The 19,490-nt window shown below is 52.4% G+C and overlaps 1 protein-coding gene across 5 annotated transcripts in view; it reads right to left on the bottom strand.

Moving 5' to 3' along the window:
- Positions 1–19,490, bottom strand: part of FSD2 (fibronectin type III and SPRY domain containing 2) — a 44,086-nt gene that overhangs the window by 2,387 nt on the left and 22,209 nt on the right. For 4 of the 5 annotated variants that reach the window (XM_040493533.1, XM_040493535.1, XM_040493536.1 and 1 more), the window contains 9 exons: positions 18,604–18,834; positions 17,339–17,361; positions 16,247–16,368; positions 13,256–13,411; positions 10,831–10,965; positions 9,963–10,113; positions 7,856–7,989; positions 5,018–5,150; positions 508–684 (listed from right to left, as the gene is read on the bottom strand). In XM_040493533.1, coding sequence (XP_040349467.1) covers positions 508–684; positions 5,018–5,150; positions 7,856–7,989; positions 9,963–10,113; positions 10,831–10,965; positions 13,256–13,411; positions 16,247–16,368; positions 17,339–17,361; positions 18,604–18,834 — 1,262 coding nt within the window. The remainder of the gene's footprint in view (positions 1–507; positions 685–5,017; positions 5,151–7,855; positions 7,990–9,962; positions 10,114–10,830; positions 10,966–13,255; positions 13,412–16,246; positions 16,369–17,338; positions 17,362–18,603; positions 18,835–19,490) is intronic. The other variant, XM_040493538.1, reaches the window with a different exon arrangement.

Raw genomic sequence — 19,490 nt, 5'->3', positions numbered from 1 at the left:
CCATGACTATTAAGCCACTGCCTACTTGCAAAGATGGAATTGGGGCTTCAGATCAAACTGTAACCATTTAATAACACAAGTTGAGCATGAATGAAAAGCCAATCACTTAGTGCTTAAGAATGCTGTCTCTGGAGCCAGACTTCCTGGACTGGATTCCAAGCTCCAAAAATCCACGTCGGACGGATTATCCAACTGCTGGGAGGCATAGCCGATTTTTAAAATGGGGTGATATAATTGTGAGAAGTAAACAGGACAGGACATGGGAGCAGCGCTTGGCACGGAATAAGCTCTCCGTGAATTGTAGCTATTTCTGTCTGAAAGAAAAGTACCCAAAGCTGCTCTTTTCTCGTCTCATTTGGACTTTAGGGGAAAGGGCTGGAAAAGAGCCCTGAGGTATCTTAGAATATTTTATGAAACCTACTCTAGGCCTTAGTTATTGCTAGTGAAACCTCGTGCTCTCTTCTTTCAAGGCCAATTTTAGTATCAGGCATCCAGATTCTACTTTACCGTGATGATGCAAGTCTGTGCCTCATGCACCAAGACAGGCAGTTTGCTCCCAGGTCCTCTTGTTTAGGGACATCTTCAAAGGCCACACCCACCGTGTAGTGGGACCTCTCGTCCACCTCCACCTCCCAGTAATGGCGCCCTCGGATTGGAATGAGATTCCCCATGACGGCAACACACCTGGGTTCAGAAAGTGGAAGCGTGCGTCACCGGGGGCGCCCCGAGCCTGGCCGTGCGGGGGCGGGGGGGGGGGACAGCCGTGGGGGTCGGCCCAAAGGTGTTCCGAACACCTCCTTTGAGAAGCGGCTCGCCCTCGGCTCACCTGACAGATGCCGAAGTTTGTGGGAGAGTTCTTAGCCTGCCGGTAATGGGAGCGAGTTACAAAAGGCTCTATTGGCATTTGTAAATGATTGGGCTCTTTTTTTTTTTTTTTGGTAACAAAAATAAAGATTTGGTTCACTTGCTCATAAAAAAAGAAAGGGACTCCAGGTGCCTGGGTGACTCAGTGGGTGAAGCATCTGACTTCGGCTCAGGTCAGGATCTCACGGTTTGTGGGTTCGAGCCCCACGTCGGGCTCTGTGCTGACAGCTCGGAGCCTGGAGCCTGCTTCGGATCTGTGTCTCCCCCCACCCTCTCTCTACCCCTCCCCTGCTCACGCTCTGTCTCTCTCTCTTTCAAAAATAAACATTAAAACAAACAAACAAAAGGGACTGAAACTTCACAGAAACTCAGCACAGTCAAGGGAACCATGTACTTGAAGTTCAGGAACCGGCCAGCACTGCTGATACACTAGCATGGGGGGCTTTGAGGTGACGCCTATCTGCGGGGTGGCTACAGGCAGAAGACGAGGATCTGGATCTCAGAAGCAAACCTGAGAACAGCAAATAGCAAATCCCTCACCAATGATCAAAATCGACCTCCAAGAAGCCACTGGAAACAAATACACTCACAAAGGTCACAGTTATGTTTTGTTTTACAACAATACAGCATTCTTCAGAGGAAGGTTCTCATGGGAAACCAGACCACATCAGTATCTCTGAAACGAACAGTCTGCCTCCTGCAGGAAACTTCTGCATTAGCCAAACTGAGTGCCCACCCCCCGCCAAGCCCCTGGGCAGATTTGTTTAGCTGTTATTAACACGAGATCTCTACTCTCAAACCCCAAGTTCTGGAGGCCAAGCAAAGCTCTGGGAAGGAGACTGCACAGAAAATAGCTCCTCTTTTGTAAAATGAAGCCGTCTCTACTCTCAGCTCGGGACCCACATCTCCACCCACCTGCTGTCTCTCATTCGGAATGTCCCGAACGGAACTTACCACATTCCTACCCTTCCCACCGCCGACCAAACTTGGTGTTTTGCTTGTGGTGGGAAGGAGTACTTACTCCCCGTGTTTTCTCCGTTTTGGTTAATAGATTCATGATCTACCCAGTAACCCAAGGCAGAAAACAGTAACCCAAGGATAATGTAGTGGTTACACGCTCAGCTTCTAGCTTAAATCTGACTTCAGCCCTTAACAGCAGTGTGCCTTTGGGCAAATTACTTTACTTCTCTGTGCCTCAAGGGTCTCACCTGTCAAACTGGACTGATAATGATATGGATGTCACAGGCTGTCGTGATGATTCCATGAGCTAATCCATGTCAAACACTTGGAAGATGTCTAGCACTTGGCAAACACGCCATAGATTACAGTCCCTGACCCATCCCTCCCCTGCTCGCCCCTTAACCCGTTGGCCTGTCTCCTTGTTAGTTTTGTGTGTTGCTGATTTACTCAAGGCGTCCACAGCCTCCTCTCTGGTCTCCTGGCTCCCCACCTGCCTCTCCCCCTCCTCCCCAGCTCACACTTGACCCTCCAGTGTGATCCTTCTGAATGTAAATCTGATCGGGTCACCTCCCCTACATGAACCCTCCAAAAATTCCCACCCCTCCGAGGATAAGATCCAAACTTGTTTTGCCCCGGAACTTTTCCGTCTTTCCTGCCTTGTCTTCCCCTTCTTCCCATTATGGAGCCTACACCACAGACACGCTAACCGATAGCAGTTCTCCAAACACGTGGTCTCCCTGGCTTCCGCCGTTTGTACACGTATGAGGCACTTAATCTGCCTGGTCGGCCTGGAGAACCCCCTTTTGTCCTTCAAGCCCTTGCTTCCCCAGGAAGCCTTCTTCCTGGGGGCTCCTACGATGCCTTGGCCATACTTCTACCGAATCTTTCACAGGTGTGCTTTTGACACATGCATCTCCCCCACCTGCCTGGTCTGAGTCAGGTGGGCAGGGACACCATCTTCCTCTCTTTACCTCCAGGGCACAGCATGGTCCTCACGGGACAATGGATATACTGGTGACAGGATATTGAAATGGGACTAACTTGGCTGGACCCCAAAGAGCCAAGAACAAAACAACAGGTGGTGACTTCTCCCATATTTCCAGGTGACGTGCTGCACCACCTCTGCGGGACTTGGTGACCAAACACTCTTAACTTTTAGTGCAACACCAAGCGGCCGAGGCTGAAGACGCTCGAGGCTGTGTCTGCCCAGAGAGCGTTCACACGCACTGTGAGGCGGCAGTGGCTTGGTCAGAGGTGTGTGCCTTCAGAGGACCGGGTGTGAACGGAACCCACTTCAGGAAAGCTGCCTCTGCGTTGTTTGTGGGGGGGATCCTGTCCAAGAGAGCTGCCTGTGAGGGCCCAGGAGGGCTCGGCAGAAAGAGCGAGAACCATAGCACTGGGTGTGGAGGTGGACGGGTTGTGAGGGGCTCACCTGGGAACTGCCGGGGAGAGAGAGTCAGCTTCCCACATCACACTGGTACCAGTCAGGTACCCCCAGGCTAAAAGCAGGACAACAGGCCCCCAAATGGAGCCCGTCACGCTAAGCCCCACGTCTCCAAACCGAGACACCTCCGTTACAGTTCGACTCTCCCAGAAATGGGATCTTCAACCAACCAGGAATCGCCTGACGAGCACCAGTGAGGGGATGTGCCTCGCAGACCCTGCTGTCCCCTGCAGGAAAGGAACCTCGCCACAACCGCCCGCTTCTTTGCCTACTGTAACTTGGCCCATAAGCGTCTTTCATCTGTACAGCTCCTGAGAGCTCCCGTCTACCTGTTAGACTGAACGATGTCCGTTTCATAACTCCTGGAATAAAGCCGTAAGATCTTTAAAATCTATTCAGTTGAATTTTTTTTTTTTTTTTTTTAACACAGGTAAGGCCTTTATCTCTCCATGTCCCTCTCCATGCCCTGCAACCCTGGGTAGAATGGGCAGAGGTGGGAAAAGGATCAAGTCGCTTTCCACTGTACCCTGCGCACTGGGGCTACTGCATGCTAACACTTACATATAGTAGGTGCTACACACACACACACACACACAGTAAAAAGGGCGGCAGGGAGCCAACGCCAGAGGAAGAGCCATCTCTGGGATAGTCTCGGACCCCGGCAGGGAGGCTGATGCAGTTTCTTTCTTCTCTTCCTTTCTTTCAGCTTTTTTTTTTTTTTTTAATGCTTATTTTTGAGAGAGAAAGAGCGAGTTCGAACAAGGGAGGGGCAGAGAGAGAGAGGGACACAGAATCCGAAGCAGGCTCCAGGCTCTGAGCTGTCAGCACAGAGCCCGATGCGGGGCTCAAACCCACGAACCATGAGATCATGACCCGAGTTGAAGTCAGATGTTTAACAGACTGAGCCACCCAGGCGCCCCTGGATGAAGTTTCTATCCGTGGCCCTTGCAGCCCCATTGGAGAGCCCCCTTTTCTCCTTAGAAGATCCTTCTGACTCTAAAACCAACCGACCGAGAACTCTTCTTGTCCTGACCAGACCAGGAAGCTGAGAGCCACCTGTAATCCCGGAAATGGAATGCGCTCTTGGAGTTAACCTATCTGTGTTCTTTTTCTCCCATTGCTTTGACTTTTCTATTTCAGCAGTGTATATCTGCGCCTTATTTTAAGTCTTTAAGTCTTTGGAAAGAAGTGAGGCACAAATAAATCGTTTCAATGTGGATTGAGCACCAAGGTCTGGAAATAGCTACATTTCTAGACAGACAGCGCACACGCCTTTGCAGGGGCCACCCCTCCCTCAGGTCATGCACTAGCACCACCCCCCACCGACTCCGCACAGGCTAACCCCACCGGTTTTCATCAGGGGTTTTTAAACAGGGCTTCCCCGTGTAGGAGAGGAGCGCCGGGCCAAGCACTGGGAGACCTACAGCCTTGTTTCCGCTCTCCCAACGCCTGTCAGTGTGCCCCTCATCGTGGCTTCAGGGTCTGACTCCTCCAGCGGCGGGGGACCCGACTTCAGAAGCCACAACAGGTATCTTCCGTCCACACCAGCCAGACTCTTCCCCCGACTCCAGCTCCCCACCCTCCCCTCCGCCCCCCCCGCCTCCTCTCCCCACCCCCCCCCACCCCAGCCTCTCATCCATTTCTGGGACCTCTTCAAGGCAGCGTCTGTCATAACCCACTTTTTATCTGAGCGACAACGTGTCTTAGAGGGGGTCCGCGGAATGTTCTAGCGAGCGGCTGCCCAAGTACCTGGTAAACCGGGTGTTGCCAGGGAGCGGCTCCTTTGCTGGGGTTTTCCTTTCGCTCCGCACGACCGTAAACCCATCTTCAGAAATGGTCAGCCCGGGATGGCAGGTGTGCTGGTTCAGGTGGAAGAAGCTGCCTGTGCGGGCAGAACACACGAGGAGCCCCACCAGTCCCCCTGCCTTCTCCACCCCGGCGCCAGCCGAAGCCCGGGGCCTCGCCAAGTCCTACCCCTCCTGCCACTAATGATGGTGGCAGCGAGCATGCACTGGGAGCCACTGTCCCTCGCCCCCAGCTAGCGGTTTGCAAGTCTTCCCTCGTTCAAGCCTCACAATTACCCTCAGAAACGCGTTCTTATTTCCATCTGGAGAGGAGAAAACTGACGCACCAGGTGGTTAAAAAAAAAATCACCTGGCAAGGCACCTGGGTGGTGCAGTCCTGATCTCGGCTCAGGTAATGAACTCACGGTTCACGAGTTCGAGCCCTGCATCGGGCTCTGTGCTGATGGCAAAGAGCCTGTATGGGATACTGTGACTCCCTCCCTCTGCCCCTCCTACTCTCTCTCTCTCAAAATAAATAAATGTGGGGCGCCTGGGTGGCTCAGTCGGTTAAGCGTCCGACTTCAGCTCAGGTCATGATCTCACGGTCTGTGAGTTCGAGCCCCGCATCGGGCTTTGTGCTGACAGCTCAGAGCCTGGAGCCTGTTTCGGATTCTGTGTCTTCCTCTCTCTCCGCCCCTCCCCTGTTCATGCTCTGTCTCTCTCTGTCTCAAAAATAAATAAATGTTAAAAAAAAATTAAAAAAAAAATAAATAAACGAACTTAAAAAAAAAATCAACTGGCAATGACAGAACTAACATTTGAACCCCCAAAACTCTCTGATTCCACAGGCTTTGCTCTTAGCTGGGAGGCTATAAGTGCCTGCACACGGACAAGAATTTCTAACCCACCTGCCAAGGGAAATAGTTATTGAGATTCTTAAGGACCAATCTGACAAAGGGAAGTGGAATTCAACATTTCACTGAGGGCAGTGGGGCGGGGGAGAGGGAAGGATGTTGCAGCCATCCCCAAATCATGGTTAAAATAAATCTCATCCAACAGTGGTACAGAATAGATTGAATACAAAGTTATTCAGTAAAAAAAAAATTATTTAGTAAAAAAATCCATTAATTAAGAACATAATAACTCATTCTCATTACTGTGTCCTAGCCAAGTGCTTTTTTCTCGAGTTCCTATTCTGTCACTTCTCTTGTCTCACACCTGGGTTCAAGCTTCGCCATCAAGCTGTTCACAATTGTTGTCACAGTTTGATGCTGCCAGAAATTTCATTCGCTGTCTGCGCTGACTGGCAAGGGGGCAGGCAGGTTCCCACCACCTAACTGATGCAACACGTGGGCCCTCGCCAGTTCCCACCGAGGATCATTTTTGAAAATATAATGATTTTTGCCGATTTGTGTTCATTTAAGTTTTTCATATAGACACTCTTTTCTTCCATTTGATTTATTTTGGAGGGAGAGAGAACGAGCATGCAAGGGGGGAGAGTGGCAGAGGGGGAGAGAGAGAGAGAGGGACCCAAGCAGGTTCCGTGCTCCGTGCACAGCCCGACGCAGGACTCCATCCCACAACCCTGGGATCACGACCTGAGCCGAAACCAAGAGTCAGACACACTCCACCAACTGAGCCACCCAGGCGCCCCTTCATAAATACACCCTTCAAAAAATTATATGAACAAACTAATTCCGAGATGACTGAATAATCAAGAGCTGGCTGTACCTTTGGCTCTGTTTTTTTTTTGTTTGTTTGTTTGTTTGTTTGTTTTTTTTGACTGAAACTGCCGGAATTTAACATTTCAAAACACCAGGTGAGCACAGAAAATGAGGAGTGCCAGCCAACTAAAGGCAGGCCCTGGCTCAATATGAAAGAAAAACCTGAGTCCTAATCCCAGCACTAGCCCCCACCCTCTGGGACCTGTGGTGGCCACCCAACCTGTCTTTCCCATCTGTGTGGACGGAGCACAGTGGGAATTAATCACACACCTCTGCTCCTGGCATTGGAAACGAGGACAAAGTGACACAGTGTCCCTCAGTAAACGACCCCACTTAAGAATACGTCGTCCCCAGAGCCTGGGCTCAGACTCCCTGCCTCTGTGTCCTACCTGCCCTCCACCCGTCAGCCGGCCTGAGCTGGACTGGCTGTGAGGTGGGGGAGGGGTCACCGGCCCCCGGTGTGCTGTGACAGAGCGCACACCCACAGCGAAGCAGTGCCAGGGAAGTGGGTGCATGCAAAGCTTCCGGTGACGTCTCTGCTCACGCAGGGTCTGGACAGGATGTGTGACCGTTGTACGGATGACGGCAAGGGACAAGGGAAAGGGGCTAGACCTAGGGATGCGGGCGCCCGCCAGGGCCAGACAGGGCCTAGGAAGAGGCTGAGCAGCCGGGTCCAAACTGGGCCTGTGGGTGGGAGACGCTTGGGCTGATAGCGGAAACGGGGATGAGCAAAGCCAACAACCCCTCCTGGGAATCTCATAAAGACATCATCCCAAGGGTGGCGTGCAGCCTGTGTGAGCCACGAGGCGTCTGGGCCACCCAGGTCCAGGGCGACAAGCCTCTGGTCTGCCTGAGGGGGCGGAGAAAAACCCTAAGTTCGGATTCTCACTCTGCCGCCAGACTGCTATCTGGCTTGGGTCTTCAGTCCCTCTGTCTGTAAAATGGGACCACAGGGCCCTGATCTCCCCTGAGCCCCTCCCCGGCCTGACTTGGCCCATTTTCCAGAGAAGTCATGCAGTGCTGGTCTGCCGCAGAGTGGCTCCCTGAGGTCTCAGGGAGCGTGAGGCCCGGGCACATACCTGTGGTGTAGACGGTCACGGGGTCGCTCCTTGCACTGGGGCCCCCCACGCTGAGGGCTCGCACGTAGATGGTATAGCGCTGCCTGGGCTGCAGCTGCACCAAGGCCTCGCGGGTCGGGATGCCCACGACCGACCTGGGCAAAGAAACGGAGCCACAGTCACGAGGGGTGGGGCCGGGCAGCCAGGCCCCGGCACCGGGCCTCCCTTCCAGAGCTGGGATTTTAAACTCACCCTCGCACCCCCAGCCTCTCACCCACAGCGGCACAGCCGGTGGGTTTCCTCCCGCAGGTCCACTTTCCTCGTTCCCTCGTTACTCCTCGTGTCCGTGGCCCTCCGGCCTCGGGGCTCCCCACCCTGGTGTCCCCGGCACCCGGCACCATGCTCGGCGTCTGTCTCCCGCTCTGCCCCCAGCTGTCTGACAGTTGAGAACCTCTCCGAGGGCAGCGGCTGAGTACCGCCTGCCTCAGCCCAGCGCTGAGCCCGCAGCAGGTACCTCGGCCTGTGTTTATGAACAGACATCTCTAGAAGAGCTGGAAGGGCAGCGCAGAAGCCCACTGGGAACCTAACTTATTGAAATTCTACCGCACACGAGTACAAGCCTGTAATTGCCACTGTCTGTTCCTGCAACTGCTAAAGCCCTTTCAGTCCAGGGGAAAGGAGAAGCTTTTGGGGTGACGCCCGTTTACGGATGCAACACCCCCATTACGCGAGCCTGGGTGTCCAGGTGATCCCGAAGGCTGCAGCTCCAGGCCAGAGGGGCGCTTTTCACGCATCCGTCCAATGAATATTAACCAAGCCCCTTAGGTTCCAGACACTGGAGAGGGGGGCTCTGGGGAGAACTGAATGTAGTCTCTGCCCTCATAGACCTCATGGTCCAGATGGGTAGAGAGGCACCCCGCAGAGTGGATGATGCCGGAGACGTGAGTTTGGAGCTGAGCTCTCAAGAATGACTTGCAAGTAACCGGATGAAGCAGGGACAGGAGTCTCCTACACAGAAGCAGCCCGGGGCAGGAAGGAACACGGGAAGCAGGAGGAACTAAACCCGACTGGCGTGGCTACAGCCAGACAGGGAGGGGAAGCCGGTGTGGCATGAGCTAGAGAAGCAGGAGAGGGGTACGGTCTGGGAAGGAACTTTCTCCTCTTCAAGATGATTAGATCTGGAGAGCAGGTGCTACCCCACGTCACTGACCAGCCTCCCGGTGACCCCCATCATTATGGTCCCAGGTGTCAGGCGCTCCTGAAGCATCAGCACAAAGCGCAAAGGAAATCTGGATCATCAGGTGGCCAGAACCACTGGACTCCCCTGCCCCACTCCTGAGTGTCGTGGGAGTAAATAACCAAGGTCGGCCCTGATGTGGCCGTGGACACGTGGATTCTACCTGGCACAGAGGGTGCGTGGGATAGACGGCCAGGCTCCAAGCCCAGCCCTGAGCACAGAGGAATCTGTCCTCCCTGACAGGTGACGCCAAGCCCGCCTCCTCCATTTCTCCAGAACCAGGCGGGCGCCCTCTGTGCTCCGCCTCTGGGCAGCCCCTGGACGTGGGGGCTGCTCCCGGACTGCCTGGGTCTTGCCTCACTCCCGCCCCGGGGCCACGCCGCTGACCCACTGTCCTCAGAGCTCAGTCCTTCCTACCCATCCGGGTCTCATTTGAAAAGTTCACTCCATCCACGGAGGTCCCTACTTCCACCCCAGCCTCCTTCTTACATTTCTTTCTCCTTCAGAGCCCCTTGCATTTTATGTATTTGTTTGTCTTCTTGTTGTCTATTTGCCCCTGCTCGACGGTCAGCTCCGTAGGGAAGGGAATTTGCCTGCCTAGTCTCCCAGAGCCCGGGCCCAGGTCCAGGCCCACATCACTTGTTGAATGAATGAGCGGTAAACCTTCGCTGGACTAGAAAAGCAAACCTGAGGTTTAAACCATTTACTCACGCCTCACGCACCTTCAGTGACCGTGTTCAAGAAACTTCTCATGAAAACCAAGCACCCGAAATTAAGGTTCCAAACGCTGACCTTCTCTCCAGACCCCGTGCATTTCCTGCACTGTGTCACTGTGTCAGGTGTCATGCCCCCCCCCCCCCCCCCCCCCCCCGCCCCATGACTATGACTTACTCAGTTACTCCCGAGGCTTCAGGACTTTCCGCCTGGGTCAGCTCCACCGTGTACGAGTCCACGGGGTTCAGGTTCCCAGACTCCCAGCAGATCAGTGCAGCCTCTTCGCAGCTCCGTATCTCTTTGCTTTTTATAACGGGAGGGGAGGGGGCTAGGTGTGGGACAAAGGGGGGAAGGAATGACCATTCTGCTCCTATCCAGCCAGTTTGTCCAGAGCACGGCCAACCGAGCACGACCACTGTCTGCCCACAGAAGACATTCGGTGCCGTAAAAAGGAAACCAGGTGCAAGAGACTGAGTATTTGCATCCCCCCCCCACCCAGAATTCGTGTGTTGAAGCCTGTTCCCCAAAGTGGCGGAAGGTGGGGTCTTTGGGAGACGAAGAGGAGGGCGTCTCTCGTCAAAGAGAACCCAAAGAGCCCTGGGCCTCTTTCTGTTGTGTGAGGACAGAGCCGAAACCAAGCCAGATGTCTACGGACCCGGAAGGCTTCACATCAGGCGCTGAATATGCTGGCAGCTTAAAAGGAGGCCCCTTTCAGCTTCCAGAACGGTGAGAATTAAATTTCTGTCATTGATAAGCCACTCGGTCTATGGTGTTCTGTCATGGCCGCCCACACGGACTAAGACGCCGGGAACGCCTTTCAGACGTTCCTGGAGCAGAAGGCGGCTGAAAGGTTAAATGACACTACGATCGTGAGCAGTAATTTTGGGCATTTTGAGACCAACTCTGAGCAAACGTCCCTTCCATCCTAGGAACACTGGTTTGGTGTACTAACAGAGAAAAACGGACAGCTACTCCTGCCCTTCCACATGAAATCAAGTGTCCCGCCACACCTCGAAAGCCGTGTGACTCCCGTGGCCCCCATTACCTGTCATGTACATTGCACGCTCACTGGCGGGGCTGCGGCCGGCCCTGTTCTGAGCTGTGACCCAAAATTCATACTGGGTGTTTGGCACAAGATTTCTCACTGAGCAATATGTTTCTTTGACAGTCATTGTAAACTCTGAAAAACAAACAAAAAGACAAGAATTCAACCCTAAAAATAGGCCAAGTGGCTCCGAGTTAGTTGTGTCGAATCTCCCTGTAGTAGATCACAACACTGGCCATAAATTCCTCCCATCCCTGTATGCGTCCTCTGCAGTATGACTTACTACTCCTTCAAGAGGGTCATTTTTCCCCCGTCATTGATGGGTTGAGCCATGTGACTTGCTTCAGCCAATGAGACAGCAGCAAACATGATGCCAGCAGAGGCCTGGGAAATGCTAGTGCACAGGGGCTTGTCTTCTTGCTGCTGGGAACACCTTCCACTTTCATGTGAACAAGCCCGAGCCAGGGTCCTGGACAATGAGACCCAGTAGACAGAGGCCCCAGCCTTCCCTGCCGTATCCCCACATCTGTAAGTGAGGCCATCCCACACCATCCAGCTCTATGTAGCCAAGCTGGCCCGGACCAGAAGAATGTCCAGACAACTCACAGAATTATAAGAAATAATAAATGTTTGTCATTTTAAGCAAATAAGTCACGTATATGTGTGCAGAGTAGGGCAGGATAGGGTGTTGTTACCCAGCAACACCTAACTGATACACCTCTAAACCTCCTCAGACTCTTGAAAGGCAGTGATAACTCACTAACCCACCCTCTGATATCAGTTCCTTTATCACAAAGGGGTCCATTTAAAAGATCTTCATAGAGGGGCACCTGGGTGGCTCAGTTGGTTAGTCCAGCTCTTGATTTTGGCTCCGGTCATGATCTCACAGTTCGTGAGTTCAAGCCCCAGGTCGGGCTCTGTACTAACAATTTGGAACCTGCTTCAGAATCTCTCTCTCCTTCTATCCCTCTGCCCCTCCCCTGCTCATATTCTGTCTCTCAAAATAAATAAATAAACATTAAAAAAAAATCTTCATAGAGTGTCATGACACAGCCCAAACGCAATGGCTTCTTCTGTGTGTCTGCAGAGAGTGCCAACAGGGCTGATTCATGACACGGACTGTGGTTAATCAGACCTGGCTTCTTGGACCCTGACCAACCTTTTACTTATTTTTTTATTTTCATAATTTTTTTTTTTTTTTAATTTTGAGAGAGAGAGAGCAAGAGAGCACACAAGCAGGGAAGAGGGGTAGAGGGAGAGAGAGAATCCCAGGCAGGCTCCACGCTCAGTGCAGAGTCTGACACAGGTCTCGATCCCACAACCCTGGGATCATGACCTGAGCCGAAACCAGGAGCCGGACACTCAACCGACTGAGCCACCCGGGCACCCCCTTGACCTCCTTTTACAATCTTCCTCCTTCCCCGTGGTGCCCCCTTTAGTCTTTGTTCAGATAACCCTCATCATCTGCTCACCTTGTTACAACCTCCCTCAGCATCACTTAAACTTACTCTGACTTTTCTCAAGCATTTCCCTTCCTTCTTGGTCCCTGCACAGAAAATCTGCCCTTACCTTCAGCACACAGACCCTCCCCCTGCCCAGGCTGGTGCAGCAGTGACCTCCGTGCAGGGAGCATGCAGACCTGCCTCCTGTCCTGCTCTGCCATCCATCACCCGCTGTGTCCCCATGGACAGCTCATTTCTCTCCGGGTCTCAGTCTCCTTCTGCATGAAGTGGAAATCCCCAAGGCCCTCTCTTCCTAACAGGTGAATGGCTTATCTATCATGTGGGGAGGGGGGAGGCAGCTGCCCCCAGCCCTGGCCCCACACCAGCCAGCTCCATTTCTCTGGGAAGGGGATGGGCCCAGAGCTGCCCACGCTGGAGGCTCGGGGACATTCCCAGGAGCTTGCTCGACTTGAGCATGTGGGTCTGATCAGCTGTAGCCCTTTCAGGCTGCAGAGGCCCCATCACCCCTCACGGTGGTCTGCAGGTTAACCCTCCCATTTCTCCCGACACGAGGTTGCTCTGAGAAGGCCCAGCCTGCCCTCACATGCCCAGCCCACGAGTATCCAGACAGCTCAGCCAGGCCTCCTCAAGGAGGGGCGTCCCCACCCTTCCTGCACACAGTGCCGCCAGGGACTCATCCCATGGACAACTCTGGCCTGAGGGCTATATCTACACTCCAGGCACCTTAGCCTGGCTTTGTGGCCCTCCCCAATGAGGCCCCATCTTGCCTCTCTGCCGTGCTCACTTGTCTGCATCCCATGTTCCAGGTAGTTCCCAGATCATGACAGCTCCAAGGAGCTGAATATGTAGATTCATCCCACCTCTGCCCTCCCAATTACTGGGAAAGCAATCAGAACTGCTCCCTGGTCTCTGAGGGCCCTTAGCCATTCCAGAGCGTGCGTGTGATCTTGGCAGAGTCTCACCTGCTTGGTCTTTCCCAGGCGAGCCGTCCTGCACCGGCCGGTAGGACAGCAGATAGCTCTCCACCGTGTCGTCAGAGTACAAACTCCAGCACACGCGGACAGAGGAGCCCGTGGCTGAGTTGGGGGCCTGTGGGTTTATCACTGGAGCAGAAGGAGCTGGAACGAGGAGAAGGGAGAAAACCAAAACCAAGTGAGGAGCCTCCAGGAGAGGTGTGGGATGCAGCGGCCCCTGTTGTAGGACTCCTGGTCCCCCGAGGCATCCGTGGGCTTTGCCCAGACTGGACAAGGTCAGGAAGGCCACACCTCCTAATGGCCAGCCTGCAGGTGACAACCAGCATGTCCATTCCTGCTTTGACAAACCCACGCAAGCTGGGGGAGGAGGGGTCAGTGATAGTGACTCGGGCTGGGGGGCGTGTGCAAGACCTGCCTTAGGCATGGGTCCTCTGACCCCTTCCACGCCTTCCGGAGAGACGAGGCAGCCGGGACCACAGCAGTGCCGCCCACAGGCCCCGGAGGGAACAAAGGAGAGAAGAAGCTTCACCGGGAAAGCTCGCTCTGCTTTCACTGGTGGAACCGTCCACCAACCATGTCTTCATTACAAGGGGAGAAGACTGGGTTGGGCCAAATGTGCTCTTGAGAACCATCTTGAGAATCCATCTACTGAGTTAATTCTTTTTTTTTTTTTTAAGTTTTTTTAATGTTTATTTATTTTCGAGAGAGAGAGAGAGTGAGTGAGACAGAGTGTGAGTGGGGGAAGGGCAGACACACACACACACACACACACACACACACACACACACACACATAGAATCTGAAGCAGGCTCCAGGCTCTGAGCTGTCAGTGCAGAGCCCAATGCAGGACTCAAACTCACGAACGGTGAGATCATGACCTGAGCCGAAGTCTGAGGCTTAACTGACTGAGCCACCCAGGCACCCCGAGTTAATTCCTTTATTCTCTGTAGGTTAATACTTCAGCCTCCCCAGACTCACACACAACCGAGAAACCCTCCTTGTCTCTCCTCTACGGAATCTTCTCCCGCGGCAGCACCTGCCCGCAACCCAGACTTTACGGAACAACCTTGGCTTCCGATTTTGACATTGCTCCATCCAGGTAAGAAAGAGCACAACTAAACTTGAAGGTGTTTCCTAGCTGAAGCTCAGCCTTTCCTCTCTGGCCAGGACCTGGAAGGTCCTAACGGGACAAAGGCGAGGAGGAAGAGAAAGAACCTAATGACGAAATCCAGGATGTACAGAGGGTGCCCGTCTATACCCTCAAGGGACAGCCCCGTAGCAAGAAGGGTGGGAGCTGCGGTGAGAAGAGGGGTGGCCCTGGGCTTGGCAGCCCACCGGGAGGCTCCAAGACCTGGACCTGGGGTGGGGGTGGGGGGCCGGTGAAGAGAAGTGTAAGCATCTCTCAAGCACCGACTTGGGTGATCATGCCTTTCCTTCCAAATACCTGGGCCTGGTTATCTGGGCAGCACCACCCCTTAGAAGGGGAAGGATCATCCAATGGACATCGAAGTTCAGTGAGATCACTCTGTGAATCATGAGTCTAAGAGTGGCCTCCAAGGTTTCTAATTGAGGACATCCATTACAGTGTGGTTTCTGGTGGTGAAAAACCTAGAAACATCCCAGCAGCCAGTCCAGTTGAGAATCAAGTAAACAAACTAAGGTATATACCCATTAAAATGATGTTACAGAAGGATTTACAGTACAAGAAATATTAATCAAAATTTTGATTAAAAAGCAGGTTACAAAACAGAATAAATACCCTATTAAAAAAATCTGTATAAAGGAAAAATCTAAAATGATATGTACAACATTTTTACATTGTAGTTGTGTGTCGCTGAGGAAATGGTGAGCAGTCAACAAAAAAAAAGCTGAAATCCAGTATTATTCTTAGAAATAAGTAATCACAGTAGGGGCACCTGGATGGCTCAGTCGGTTGAACCTTGGGCTCTTGATTTCAGCTCAGGTCATGAGCTCACAGTTTGTGAGTTTGAGCCCAGCATCAGGCTCTGCACTGATAGTGTGGGGCCTCCTTGGGATTCTTTCTCTCCTTCTCTCTCTGCCTCTCCCCTGCTTGAGCACGCTCTCTCTCTCTCTCCCTCAAAATAAATATATAAACTTAAAAAATTAATACATTAAAAAAAATAAGTAATCACAAGAATATTTTTCAAGTTTATTAGTTTATTTTGAGAGAGAGAGAGTGAGCAGGGCAGGGGCAGAGAGAGAGGGAGAGAGGGAATCCCAAGCAGGCTCCGCACTGTCAGCACAGAGCCCAACACGGGGCTTGAACTCATGAACCACAAGATCATGCATGACCTGACCTGAAACCAAGTGACCTGGATGCTTAACTGACTGAGCCACTGAGTCGCCCCCACACTAATATTTTAAGAGCTACCTGGTACCATGTGACGTGCTCTACATGCATTGCCTCGTGCAATTCCCACCATATCCCCATGAGGCATTATGTGGACAAGGAAACCAAGACTCAGAGAAGTTAGGTAAGTTGTCCAGAGTCACACAGCTAGGAAGTGGAAGTCCTGGGATTCTTACCAGCTCCATAGGATCCCAAAGCTCATCTCTTAGCCACTGTGCTAAGTAAATAAGTACTCGGGCTACTTGCCAGGAGTAACTCGGGCAGGAGAACAGGGGTTTATGAATCTGGGCAGGCTATGAATAAAAAATATTTCAAGGTTGCCCAGCGCCAGATGTTGGCTCCCTGGAAAGTGAGGGTGGGCACTTCACCCCCCCGGGGGGAGGGGTCTCCACCTCTGTTCTCACCATTGCAAGCTATGAAGACATGGGATTAGAGCAAAAAAAAAAAAAAAAACAACAACAAAAAAACCAAACAAACAAAAAAAGAAAAGAAAAGAAAAAACCTGTTTCTAAATATTTATGGGGTTTTATTTAGCCATCAAAATTTCTAACTCAAAGCTCAGGGACCTGGAACTTTCTATGAAGTATGCACACAGGCGAAATATGCACCTGGGATGGTGTTAATGGAGCCCATCAGCTGCTCCACATCAGAGAAGTCCAAGGTCTGGTCTTCAAAGTCAGGCTGCGCAGAGATTTCCACGTCTGTTTCTGTATTCAAGAATTTTCCCAGTCTGTTGGTATAAAAAGCCATGCTCACAAGAACGAAGGGACATGCTCCTTAGGGTGTGTGTCTACAGTGCTGGGTCACCGGTAATAAACGTGAAGGGCCTCTTTGCTGAAGTTTTATTTCTTTGACATGCTGCTGGCTGCTGGCTGCCATCTGCTTTGGTGACTGACCCAGGGGGTGGATGGAGGAATTGGTTTGTGCCTTAGAGGGGAGGGGTAGGGGTGGGCCATTTGGGGGGCAAGTGCCTAACAGCTCCAGATCTACACCCTCTGGAAGACCTCTCCGGTGCTGACCCGGAAGCTGCCATCCCCCCGCCGCCCCAGGCCCCGACACGCACAGACTCTGGGGTTTCTTCTCCATGGGGCCGAGCGTACTCAACCCGCTGACGGTAGACTGGGGCTATGAGTTTTCTTGCACCTGCTTCCTGGCAGTCATTGGGTTTGTAGGTGGCAGGGGCGGACCTTGAAACCAGGTCTGTCTTTTGCTTCTTACCCCTTATGTCATCAAGCTTCAATGTTCATGTGGCTTTACAGACACTGTCTCGTTTAATTCCTGTAAAACTATCCCTGTCTGTAGATAAGGAAGGTGAGTCCTAGACTGGTTGGACTTGCCCAGGGTCATGGGGGTAACGGGATTTGAACTCCTGTCTGACTCTACAACGTGTGTGCTTTCTGCAGTACACAGTCTGGGTCCTGGCACAGCTCAGGGATGGGGGAGGCACTGGACCCTGGCTCCTCCTGGCGAAAGGAGGGGCTCACGGGGTGACCTGGCCACAGGCTTGCTGGCTGGGCCGTCTGAGATTTGGTACTAGCGGGTCCTAGTGACCATCGTCCCCCCGAAGCCAGCGTTGTTGGGTCGCAGGGGCAGACATGAAAACTGTAACTGGGAGCATCTTCCCAAGGGGAGCTGAGTCTATCTGTATCTAGAGGAGCAAGAGACGGGAAAGAAGATGTGCGTCAGAACAAAAGCATTACCTGTCAGCCATAGCCACAGCATCCTAAAAAGGAGGAGGGGAAGGAGAAAATACTCAGTTGACTTTGAAAATAAATTTATTTTTCATACTATATAGTGATATAAGCACATTTTAAAACTTGGAAATTAGGGGGGGAAAAAGTAACAGCCATATCCCCCACTAACAAAACCACTCTCAGGCTTCCTGTGGGTCTCTTCCGGACGACTGCGTCCCCCCAGGGACGTTATGGAAGGACCCCCGCGTCACAAATGGTCTTTCGGCCCACCAGTTCAAAAGACTGCAGAACCGTTCACGGAATGGAAGTTCCATCGTTTACTTAACCATTCCTCTGTTGAGGGACATTTTGGTTGTTTCTAATTTTTCATCATCACAAATAACAGTGAGAAGAACATTCTCACACGTATCACTTTCTCCACATTCGGGTTTATGTCTCTGGGATATAGCGATGTTGTGGGACCAGTGGTTCAAAAGGTCTGAGTATTGAAGGCTCTAATGGTGTCTGCACACTTGCTTTCCAGCTTGTCACGGGTCCCTTGCCCGAAGCACGGCAGGAAGGAAGCACTGTTGGGCTTTGAGGGACCACTATGGGCGGGGTCAGTGTGGAAGCCATATTTGGCAATGGGGCAGCTCCAGAGGCTGAAGGCCCCTCCCTCACATCCTGGACACCACAACCACGCCATATTCCTGTGGGACATTGTGAAGAAAGAGGACCTCAGCTCTGAGACTGAAATTCCCACATCCCAGCAGCATGGGGCCTTGAGGTCAGATTTAATTGGATTTCAAGAAAATTAAGAAATGAATTTTTTTTTTTTTGCATGTTTGAGTTTACAAAAATTTAAAATTGGTGCCCTGGTAACTGGAGAGTTGGAGGTGCCTTTTTAGCCTGGATCGCCTCCTCCTCAGAGCTCTAAGAGGCCATCTGAGGTGACCAGAAAACTCTCAGAGCGCTGATGTTGCTCAGCTCCCTGGCGAGGGGACAGGTCTCTGGGACAGAGGAACGAAGGCTGGTGTTGTCTGAGTAATGGTGGAGGCAAGGGGTCAGCCGTGCGTGAGTCTGCTCGGCCACTCATGGCGGAGCGCACAGAGACACGGGTGACCACCTCATCCAGGAACAAAATGGATGTTCGTGAACATCCAGGAACCAAATGGATGCTGATCCACAGAGGTCAACTGCAACACCTCCAGACAGAGAGGGGACAATCTAACCTACCCCCGCCATACTGTCACTTCGGTTCATGATCTCATTTCACCTCATGACTGACTGACCTTTATGAAGTCGACCTTCTCTTCGTGACACATCTCCTCTATGGTTTCCATGAGTTCCTTACAGGTATCCAGGTTTTCCCCACAGCTGACCAGTTGTCCATACAAGGCTTCCAACTTCGCTTTCTTTTTCTCTCCGAGATCTTGTATTTTTTCTTCATATTTTTGAGCAAGTGTTTCCAAAATCTCATTGAAATGTGACTCAAAATTTTGTTCCTGTCTTCCAAAGTTCTCCTGCAAGACGGTTGACCTCAGCCGTTATTTTAGCGAACATGGTGTGTCGACTACAGAGTCATTTGAGGCATGAAAATATACCTACCCAGAGATGTTTTAGTCACCCCACCCTTTTCTTATCATCGCTTGCCAGGATGCTGGGGTGGGTACAGTGGGAGCTGGGACCAGGAGTCTATGGCTAGAGCCCCTGGGATAATCTTTTTTTTTTTTTTTAAGTGGGCTTCACGCTCAGCCATGGAGCCCAACGCAGAGCCCAACAGAGTTGTGAGCTTTGAACTCACAACCCTGAGATCAAGACCTGAGCTGAGATCAAGAGTCAGACGCTTAACCAACTGAGCCACCCAGGCACCCGAGCCCCTGGGATAACCTTAACGAGAAGCACTGCCTTCACTCCTGGCAGCACTTTGCAATCCTCCCTCCCCTCCCCCCACCCCATCCCCAGCCCCACGCCACCTCCATCGTGGCCACCTCCCAGGAAGATGGTCAGAGATGAGTCAACCTGCCACCGTATCCCTGGACTGCAGACATCCACGGAGATGTCTGTCCTGGGCAAGCCCTACCTAGCCTTCCCTCCTGAGCCCCCAGCATCTCATGACACTCACCTCCACCTCCTGATGCCTGCATCCTACAAACGCCAGGATCACACAGATCCTCAC

This window comes from Herpailurus yagouaroundi, unplaced genomic scaffold (assembly GCF_014898765.1).
Source record: "Herpailurus yagouaroundi ecotype Mexico unplaced genomic scaffold, PumYag 185, whole genome shotgun sequence".
In the NCBI taxonomy this organism is placed as follows: domain Eukaryota; kingdom Metazoa; phylum Chordata; class Mammalia; order Carnivora; family Felidae; genus Herpailurus; species Herpailurus yagouaroundi.
The sequence above is the reverse complement of the archived record's forward strand: the minus strand, read 5'-3'. Positions and strand labels throughout refer to the sequence as shown.